At 46.0% G+C, this 11,085-nt stretch overlaps 1 protein-coding gene across 1 annotated transcript; it reads right to left on the bottom strand.

Moving 5' to 3' along the window:
* Positions 1-1,865: 1,865 nt before the first annotated feature.
* On the bottom strand, positions 1,866-10,378 carry LOC146340391 (G protein-activated inward rectifier potassium channel 4-like). Its single transcript, XM_084860668.1, has 3 exons — positions 10,172-10,378; positions 6,656-7,919; positions 1,866-3,764 (listed from the first exon to the last, which is right to left on the bottom strand). Exons 1-3 carry the CDS (start codon positions 10,355-10,357, stop codon positions 3,382-3,384), a joined length of 1,833 nt encoding a protein of 610 aa, XP_084716794.1. The 5' UTR covers positions 10,358-10,378; the 3' UTR covers positions 1,866-3,381.
* Positions 10,379-11,085: the final 707 nt, after the last annotated feature.

The raw sequence follows: 11,085 nt of genomic DNA, 5'->3' as shown, positions 1-11,085 counted from the left end.
TTTAAACAGTAGTGTAACTTTTAAAAAATGCAAATATTTTTAGAAATCTCATTTCTTCAAAAATGTCATGTTTTGCTCAACATCTTCATACTTTCCACTCCTCAGATTTTGTCTAGGGATTTTACAGTTCTTGCCCCCTATTTCCTATACTTCTACCTTGAATCATTGCACTTAACACCTCCTTTCTACTTGTGCTCACTGAAGCACAAGCTCACTTACTCTTACATACCAATGGAGGCAGGTAACTTAGCTGGGGTCGAGCCCAACAAATCTTTTTTTTTTCTTGCCCAATACAGTTAACAATGATAATAAAAATAGCTCAAAGTAAATTCAAGATAAGCAAGGGGTAAGCTAGGATTTTTCGTGGTTGAGGAGAAGCTGTAGCTCAATGGTAGAGCTTTGCATGCAGAAAGTCCCAGGTTCAATCCCCAGCATCTCCAGATAGGGGTGGAAAAACTCCTGCCTGGAGAGCCGCTGCCAGTCAGTATTGGCAATACTGGGCTAGATAGACAAATGCTCTGATTTAGTATAAGGCAGCTTCCGATGTTCCTTTGACAACCTTTCCATGGAACAGAGCAATGGCTATAACTTTAGCCTTGTTAATAGTCTCCTTCCAAGCTTAGAACTAGTTATGCTAGAAGGGAGAGTCAGTAGTGTTTCCACTTTCATGGGACTGCTGCCTTAATACAGGACAATGCTACAGAATTGGTATTTTATTTATTTAAAATATTCATATAGTGTCCTTCGCTGGAATCGGTTCCAGTGTGGTTTACACAATGCATGAGTCATTCTTCTGGCAAATGAGTGAGCGTTCGTACAGAGTGGATCCTGAGAGAAAGGCTGGTTTCCCACTGTGAACTCTATGAAGGCTCAAGCCAGATGGGAAGTGGCTCCATTGGCCACCTTGACTGCCCTATGTGCTCCTGAGCCATTGTGCTCTACAAGAGGATGGAGGCAAAGCAATAGGTTCTTTCCTCCTTCCCTTCTTGGCTGTTAGTGACGATGACAAAAGAAGTAAGAGTACCATAATTTTCCCAATAAAATGTTGGATGATGGTGAGCTGAACAGAGAACGACTTCCATCCTGGGCAGAAATGGTCAGGTAGGCTGCCTGCTTCCAAAGGTCACGTTTACTATTATTGAACCCAAGGGAACAGGGCAGGGGTGGTGCAGAACCTCTCTCGGCCTAAGGGCTGAATTCCATTTCGGAGAAGCTTTCGGGGGCGTGTTCCAAGGGTGGGTGGGACCAAGGACAAAAGAGTCAGGGCAAAGGGCAAAAGGGGCAGGAGCAAAATACAAAAACTACCGACATATTTCAGCTTAAAGCTCCTTTTGCCAGTCCCTAAGCCTTCGGAGAGGCATTTCAACCTTTTAGAATGGGGGAAAAATGGCACAAAAGCTGGGAAACCACCAGACGATCAGTAGTTGGGGGAAAGGGGGTGGGGCCAGTGAAAGGAGGTGTGGTCATCTGGGGAACCATGATGGGCTGGATTGGGTCCTGAGGAGGGCCTCGTTTTGGCCTGGGGTTCTGCACCTCTGGAATAGGGGATGACCACAAAGCAAAGCAGGATAGCAGTGATTTAGTCCTCACCAAGCTAAATCCTATGCAATGAAATAATTTACTGCCAAAGGTAATGTGTGGGTGAGGTACTGCTGCTTCTAAAGCAGGGATGCAGAGCTTCCAATCCACAGACCTGTTCTGGCCCATGGAGATTCCCCATCTGGCCCAGGGAGGCTTGGGCTGCCTTTAGAATGGGAAGGGTGTGTGAACACATCCCCAGTTTGCAACGTTGTATTGCCCCGGCTGTGGGCTTTGAACTCTCAGGTTAGAGGTGCCAAGATAGTGATAAATCAGACCCAGGTTTACTTACAAGGAGTACTTTATTGAGTAGCTTACAGCACACAGGCGTACCCAATGGTTGGGTCAGACAGCTTCTCTGAACCCAGAGCCAAGGGGTACAATGGGTTTTATCCCATGCATGTTAGCAATGAGGCAGCATGACAGCAGCAAGCGCCCCCTAGCTTTCATTCCCAGCACAGACTAACAGCACTTGGTTCTCAGCACAGCCACCTGTAGCTTTAAGGTAAACAAACTTCACTTCCTAGGCACATCTTGATTACTCAGTATGAAATGTGCTAGGCCGCGCTATCGGCCCTTTGACTCATCTTCACATGCTCAGAGGCTTGCTAGCAAGGGAATTGCACTAATAATGAACTTATGCAAGGCATTATGGATCTCTAGGCCCCTCTAACACTACAGGTGACTTGGTTACGCTCCTGGGGCCAATACAAACATTGATAGGTAAGTGCTGTAGACACTTCACTACCAGGTTATCTTTTCCTTCCCCCCCCCTGCCCAAAATATCCAGGGGAAAGTCCCACTCAGTGACACCTTCAAAATTTTCAGGACATTTCCCTAGTTCACATTAGTTTCACACATAGAACCAAAAACACATGAAGATACAAAATACATCACTCCATGGGGCTGTCCAAGAAGAAACTTATTTGCTTGCCAATCCACCCACCCACCCCAGTTCCCCATGTCCTTTTTGCAAAAGAGGATGGCTTCTTGTAAAAATAATTCCACTTAGCAGCCACAGCAAACAGACCACAAGATAAGTTCAGGAGCTCAAGGCTTCCATTAGGCAAAGAAGAGGAGAATGGGTCTAGGTACGCACATGGGCAGGGGAAAGGGGACAACATCCAAGAGTTCTGTATGGCACTGTAAAACATGAGACACTTTTGTATTTGTGCACAGGCCTGTGGCTGGGGATGCAGCAACTCCAGGCACATACAATATATGGTATAGTGAAGGGGGCAGCCAGAAGACTGAGTAGACCCCAGAACTCTGATGCAGGCTACCCAAGCTTTTCCCATGGTTTAAGTCAGAGCAGAAGATCAAACATGTGCAAGTTCCCCAGCTTTGACGGTGATGGACATGCCTGCAAAAATTGTTCAAATGTTTCTTGGGAAGTGTGACAAGTTCCCTGTCTGATGCATGCTTGTGGAAACAAGGAACCCTAGTCAGACATTGATTCAGGAATGGAAGGTGGCTCTTTATGAGGGTTCCAGCCCCAAGAGCTCTTCTATAGTGCAAATTTCGTTATAGACAGCATGTTAATTCAGCAGACACAGAGGGAGGTGATCGGAAGCGTTACCTGAAGCCATCAGTGGCTAGACAGGAGGCTTTTCAAGCCTTGGTCCTACGTCCTGCACAAACATGACAATCCCTGCACCACCTTACTTTCCATACAGCTCCACCAGAAAGCTCAACACAGCCACAGCATGAAGAAGCAGTATGTTCAAAAACTGCACCCTTTCACCATCCTCAAGGATATCAAGTTCTTCGTTCCTTTTGGCTGAATAGAAGAATGGTGGTGGCTCAAGGCAGCTTAACACTGGCCCCCTGATTCTGGTACTCGTTGCTTCTCTCCTCTTCTGTGATGTTAGAGAATCCCAGCCTGGAGAGGCTTTCCTCACAGGGACCATCCCCTTGCTGAGCATGATTGTTGAGTTCTGCTGAAAGGTAAGGGTGCACCAGATGGTCCCAATATAAGCTTAGAGTCGATTGGTCCTGGTTTTCCATCTCCCTCAGTTCATGCATCACTCGTGCGCTTGTTACCGGGGTCTGAACTTCAAATGTCTTCTCAAATCTGGTGTAATCTACATGGAAGGCTCCTTTTTCCAGGGTCATGCAGGGCTCAAAACGGTGCCCCCAGAGGATCTCATCCTCCACATATGATGTCCGGGCCTGACATGTCATTCCTGAAAGAAGAGAATGTCAGTGACCTACAGAAAATGTGATGGTCCCCAAATAGGCTCAAATCCACCTAGGATGCAGTGTTTCTGACATGAATAAGGAATTCTGGAGTGTTCAGTCTTACACACTCCCTTGCCAGGTATCTTGAGCCAATCACATCCCTCTCTCTTTAGAACCATGAACTCCATTCCACTAAAGTTTACAAGCTGATTGTTACTGACATGATGACTTATCCCAGCAGAAAGGGAGGTGGGTCAAGAGCCTTTATCTTGCCAGGTCTGAACATTTGAAGTTCAGTCCCACTTTCTGCCTTGTGCCAGGTCACCTTTTTTGTCTGTCTTGGCCAGGACTGTCCACTCTGCCTAGCAGTGGCCCTCCAGGGCAGAGATCTTTCCCATCGCTGTCTGTCTGATCCTTTAACTGGATATGCCAGGGATTGAACTTGGGACCTTCTGCTTTCCTGTAGGGAAAGCAGCTCTACACCTGAGCTACAGCCATTCCTGTCATTTCAACTTCTTTTAACCTCTGATTCATTCTTTGAACAGAGGCTATCAAGAGTCAAGTGGCTATCATCTCAGGATACCCAACTGTGCAAAGAAGCTACCAGTGTCAACTTACAGAATAAGAACTGGAAGGAACCTTATTCTCTGCTCATATTGTAGGGGGCCCTTAGAAAAAACATGAGCGCGACCCCTGGTTCTCCCCAATTTTAGCCAAATTTTAGCCTGCAACTTTCTAAAAATGGTAGCTAAGGGGTCCTTCACAATAGTAGACAGCTGGATCTCTTCTATTTGGGCACTTACTCCAGTAGCCATCTTATTAGTATAATATCTTGCCTGAACCAGGATTTGCTGTTCCAAACATTCCTCAATTTTGTTTTACCCCAGTTTGGGAAATTCTGACTCTCTGTCTTAAGCATCTCAGACAGATGTTTATTTCTGTGTGTTGTTGGTCCCTGTCTATGAATGGGACTATGAATGCTTTGCTCTGATGGCCCTTGGATCCTTCATAGAACTAAAAATCCCAAAATGTCTTAGCCTTGACAAATTTTAACAAAACTCTTTGGGATCACACAGTGAATACTATAAACTGGATTAGCCATGTTAGATGAATCTCATTCCCCTTGAGAAAGTTCTGTCCAACTCAAAACCTGCATTAGAGGCATTATTTGGACCATTTGGCAACTCTTGCAAGAGAACTCACAGAACTGCTTAAGTAGTACAGAATTCATAGGATGGTGTCTGAATTCCAATTTTGCCTTTGAGTGATGGTATTTTGGGGGTTGTGAATGGGGTTTAAGCACTACGTGAGGCACTTTGGGACTCAGGTTCTGTGCTGAGAAAGAGGCCCCATTTGTTGGCCGTGCTGCCAAAATTGAGGCGCTCCCTCCCCAGTAGGAGACCCACCAGTGTCCAAATTCTTGTACTGCGTTAGGAAATGGGTGAAGGCACTTCAGGCAGGCTTTGGGGGTTGGGGTAGGGATATGAAAGGACCTTTCACTGGAACATGGCATGCTGCTTAAGAACCTGTCTTATGGTAGATTCAGATAGTTGTGTTTAATTTCCAATAGCTGCTTTCAGTTGTCCATGTTTGCTAAATAAACAGTGACACAATTAATTAATTAGATTGATGGAAGAGAGTGCAGCAGGTTAGACAATTTTTATTTTTCTTGTGTGTGTTTAGGAGCCTAAAATGCAAGGCCAGCAGATGGCACCAAACCCAGCCCTCCTGTACGGCAGCTTTGTGTTTTGGTTTAGTTTGGTCCCAGCATAGCTAGCTGCTTGTGCCAGTTGCAGTATATATTCACATTTCCTCCTTTTGAGTTTGTGGATTTTAAAAATATACTACCAGATATGTTCAGAGACAGCTGGGCTCATACACCCATCTAGACACAGAAACGATTGGTTAGATTAGATTTGCAGTTCTTTGTTTTGAATAGTTTAAAAACTCCAGTCAAGTGGCAAAGCCTCCCAGCTCCTGGTCCATTTCCAGGCACAATTCGTAGCTCACTCCTACATTGCACAGGGCCTGGATATCTGAGGAAATGTCACCTTCATGAGTCTGTGTAAACGCTAAGATTGTCTTCAGAAATCCTTCTCTGCTTCCCGCTCCCTCATCTGAGGCAAGGTGGTGGTGATAGGGGAGTGGCTTTCTTGGTTGTGGCATCCCGCTCGTGGAGTTCTCTCCCTGGGAAGGCTTGCCTGAAACTAACCAGGTGACGCTCTTTTTATCTTCCCAAACTTTTAGTCATCAGTGGACTTTTAACATCTGCTGAAACAGTGTTTAATTGCTGCCTTTAACCAAATTAATTAAATAGTGTTTAATTGCTGCCTTTAATAACCAAAACTACAAAAGGGCAAGTTATTGTTTGTCTTGTTGTAAGCCACTCTGGGATGGCTTTTCTAATTGAAGGGCGGTATTAAGATGTAGAAAGGAAGAATGCCTTTCCTAGACATTTGAAATACATTACATACAAAAGCCAACTGTAAGCAGCAAGAAAGGTGTGCGCAGACACATACCTTTGGACTATGTGGGGATCCTGAGGGCCCTCTACTTTCCTGGGTGTAAAACAAGATGTCAAGGAGTGGCGACTACTAAAGTTGGGCCCCGAGCAAAATCTGGATTCCCTAAACTCACTTCTGTCAAAAAGGCATCTCATGATGGTTTTGAGCATGACGAGCCTGTACGGCAGGGTTGGGCAACTTGTGTCCTTCCAAATATTTTGGCCTACAATATCAGCCCCAGCCAGCATAGCCAGTGGTGAGGACTGATGGAAATTGTAGGCCAAAACATCTGGAGGGCCACAGGTTGTCCACCTCTCTGTACGGCCCTCCAAACAAGTCTCCAGAGCATGGCCATGGCCTGCCCAAACCATTTCCTAGTGGTCTTCACCCACCTGTGGCTTCCACAATGCCTTCAAAGATGAGAATGATTTCAAATTGCTCCCTCTTCAGTGCATCCGCAGACATCTCCCAGAAAGGACTGAGCTCGTTGATGATGTGGCAAATGATCTGTGGCTCCACAAGGAAGAGGCGGTCCTTCCCCGTGTCATAGCCCAGGTTCAGTTCCGACTGCTCCAGTGGGATGAACTCCCCTTCCTTTGTTTGCCTGGACTTGATCAGCTTAGCTCTTATCTTTGCGTCCACCATGTGACTGTCTCGGAGGTCTCCAATGCGGAACATGAGGCAGAGCTTCTCATCCCGGTGGGAGATCACACACTTCTTGCTGAATATTAAGGTTTGGGCACGCTTCTTGGGTCTGGAGATCTTGACAAACATGCATCCCACCATGAGGGCATCTATCATAGAACCAATGATAGACTGGGCCATTAGCAAGATGACTCCCTCTGAGCAATTGGCTGTCACTATCCGAGAACCATAGCCAATAGTCCGTTGACTTTCCACAGAGAATAATAAGGCAGAGATGAAATTATCCATGTTCTCAATGCAAGCCTTCCACTCGGGGTCACCTATATGGTTTACATCATCTCGTACCCAGGCGTCAAAGTAATACATGATGCCAAAGACCACCCAGGTGATGATGTAGCACATGCTGAAGACAAAGAGGAACCAGCGGTACTTGAGATCCACAACGGTGGTAAAGATATCTGACAAGAACCTCTTCTTTTCCTGAATGTTGCCCAAGTTCACCTGGCACTTGCCCACTTGGGTCACATAGCGCTGCCTCTGCTGCTTGTTCCCTCCGCCAAACTGCCGGTCATCATCTATGAGTTTGCAGCGCTTGCTCTGCCCTTTGTCTGAGGTGGGGACCGAGATGATGCTATGGGTCGGTGTTTTGTTCCGTGTAGAGTTGATTATGCTGGGTGCACTGAAAGCATGCTGGGGATAAAGCCGAGCATTGAGGTCCCTCAGCAGAGAAGGTGGTGGCGGGTCAGTCCTGGAGGACCGGTGGTATTTGGGCAACTCTTCTGTATTGATGGAGACACTGGGCCTGTGTTTGGTAGGCACTACTGCACTGTAGCTGGCCTGTTCCACTGTGCTGAGCTTCCTCTGGAGAAGGACTGACTTGTTGTTGGGGATGTTTGAGCTGCAGGATACAGAAACATAGTTGGGTGTCAGGGCACTTCTCTTTGTGGTTGCAGTTTCTGTCTGCTGATGGCTCTCCTCTAAAGGGCCCATAGGAACAGCTATCATGTCAGGCTGCAAAAGAAAATGAACATATTAACAATCATGAAGCCCCTGCATCTCTCTCCTTCCTCCAAACTATTGAGTCATCAGTAAGGGCTGATCATGGAAACTCTCAGTTGAAGCACAGATGCTCATTGTTCAAGCTAAAGAATAAAGACCCCAAGTAGTCAGCAAGAGTGTGTTGCTGAAACAAAGTCAAGGTATTCCTTGAATGTGTAGACCAAAGGTTGCCAGTTGGTCACCCAAGGACCAATCTGGTAACTGAAGCAGCTTTATCTGGCTCCAAGATGCCCTATTAAATTTTCATAAAGGTAAAACAATTTGCTCACACTTCCATTTATAAGCAAAAGGAGAAATGAGTCAAGTTAAGGATTTATTATTTAACCAATTCAGTCATTACAAGTTGCAAGGAACTGGTTCACACATAACAACCCATGGGTTGTTTAAACCATGGGTTTTCAGGGCCGAGCAGCAGTGAGTAAGCGCAGAAACTCTGGGTTGTTTAGGAGTTAAACAATCCAGAGTAACCCATGTTGTTCAATTAATTCTGGGTTGTTTAACCCCTAAACTACCCAGAGTTTCCAGGGTCAGACATCACAATAACAACTAAGTAAAATTTAAAATTAAAACTAATGAAAATTAATTGAATTAAAACCAGAAGCAATGAGTGCATGGGAGGCAACACACTCATTTGCTCCCGCTGGATATCAGCAAATCCTGAGTTAAATAATGCTTACAACAACAGGAGTTGTTGTTACATGTGATCTAGGTCAATGAGTCTGTATGATTATTTCATGGTCAATCTGTCCCTTGAGGAGATCTTTCAGGAAGTACATTTATTATTCATCATCACCCTAACCGAGTCATGACCCAGACCTGAGGATAACAGAGTCATCCATCCCTTCTGTAGACAGGTGTTATCATTTAAGGATTTATTTATTTGATTTCTATCCCACCCTTCCTCACAAAGAGCCCCGGGTGGCTGACAGCCTACATAAAATGCAATTAAAACACACAGACATCATTAAAATGACAAACCTGAGATAACAAGCTCTGATTTACACAAGGAACTGGTTTGCACAACACAACAACCCATCATGGGTGATCACCAATGTGATGTCCAAACCCAATGCCGTTTCTGCAGGTTGGCTTTTCATGAACGAGCCGCCCTGAGAACCCATGGCTTGTTGCTGCGGTGTTCAGGCTGGCTTGTTATGATGTCCAGATCCAGCAGGGCGACTTCATTGTGGGTTGTTGGGAACAGCGAAAGAGCCATCCAGCAAGAGTAGTGAAAATCCCTGCCATTCCTCATGATCTCGCTAGTGCAGCTGCCATACTCCCTAATCCCTTGTTGGTGCTGTCTGCCCCATGTCCTAAAAGCCAAGAAGAAAGGACACTAGAGAGAGTCCCAAATGCATTCACACCCTTTTTTCCAGTTTTGCACAAATGCACAGATGTGCAAGTCCACCACTACGAAATTTGCGCAATTTCCTCAGCTTTACTGCTCCGCCTTGAAATTTGCGTACATTTACCAGTCCACCTCACTGCTCCATAACCCACATGTAAATATGTCAGCTAACAACAGAGAGCGATAGAGGGAAGCAACAAGCATGAGCGGGGGCTGTGGGTGGGGCAAAAGCCACTGGCAGCTGCAGGAGCAGGATCTTTTGGGGCGGGCGTGCTCACCTCACTACTGGAGTAGGTGAAGCAGCCTTTTTTATTTTTAAGGTGTTCATTAGCAAGGGAAGCCCCAAAGAGAAGGGTGAAATTGACAAGGTATGCTTGGCTAAATAAAGGTCAGGCAGTGTTGCACAAGACCCTGAAAAAAAAATTGTGAACATGTTACCATGTTCATAAGGGCTCAGCAAATTCATTCCATTTGGCAACGTGATATGCCGGGGGTGGGGAGGGGGTCCCTTGGAGCCGACAACTCCAGCGGACCAATTGCAAAAAGGGGGCTGGCATAAAGACTGAGGAAATGAGTTCTGCTCTAAAGGCGCCTGGGACACGTGCCGGGAGGACTGGGGGGGAATGAGGGGGGAAACAAGCCATGGCAAGCTGCAGAGCACCAAATTGTCAGGGTAGTGAACCAACAACCAAACAATGGTGGCTTACTCTCAGGGTGGCTTAGCAGGATGTGCAAACTCACCCAAGATGTATGTGAATAGTCCCTAAGAAGAAGACCTAGGTTCTCACTTGGACACCCATCAATGGAAGAAATGGCTTATGGAGGCAACTAGCAGAAGTGGTCCAATGCACCTAACCTGAGGAAAAGTCCCGTATCTTCCGCTTTCTGTGGGAGGCCGAGGCAGGTAAGCCAACATGTGCTTGGCGGTGGGAGTCATTGCTGGGGGGATGGAGTTTCTGCGGATCTGGGACTCTTCATATTTCAGTCTCCAGTCTCCAGTGTTGTTGTGGATGCAGAGCCCTTTGTCTGGCTGCAATTCCATGTTGCTGCTGGTGACGGGCAATGCCACGATTGCTTCAAGCCAAGGGGGCGCCTAACCTTGGGCTTTATGCCTCCTCCGGTGAGCGATCCTTTCAGAGAAGAAGACAAAAAGAGCAGGGGGTTAGTTTATCAGTGAGCAAGAGGATGCCATGAAAAAGCCATTTGGATGTGGGAGACTTGGGTTCAAATCCCTTTTCAACCAGTCACAAAGATGACCTCCATTGACTCATTGTGGTCAGCTAACTCATTCAGATAAAAGGTTTGACATGGGTAATTCATTCCAGTACTCAACCTAATACACAGGGTGGTTCTAGTGGGGGAGACAGCCAAGGATCTATTATAACTCGGAACAAAGCATTACTATTTTATTAAGTAAGTGATATAAATTATAGAGGGCTGGGAGACGTCATTTAGACCAGGCCTGCAGAGACTTCAGGGTTCCACAAGACCTACTTTGTTTTTTACTAGAATCTGAGGCCCACCTACTGGGGCCAGATGCAAATCATAGAATCATAGATAGTAGGGTTGGAAGGGGCCTATAAGACCATTGAGTCCAACCCCCTGCTCAATCCAGGAATCTAAATTGCTGGCTCAGGAGTGGAGCCTGCATATACAAGTACAAATCTACATCTGAATTAATACAGATCAGGGATTCTAACAGTCTAATTTAGAAAAAGGGGAAAATGAAAGCACCTTTTGTTGTTGCTATTGTTAAACAACTGGGAGTCA

This window comes from Heloderma suspectum, chromosome 6, assembly GCF_057233095.1.
Source record: "Heloderma suspectum isolate Gila_16-S chromosome 6, 16-S_ref, whole genome shotgun sequence".
NCBI classification, from domain to species: Eukaryota; Metazoa; Chordata; class Lepidosauria; order Squamata; family Helodermatidae; genus Heloderma; species Heloderma suspectum.
This window is presented reverse-complemented; position numbering and strand designations above follow the sequence as displayed.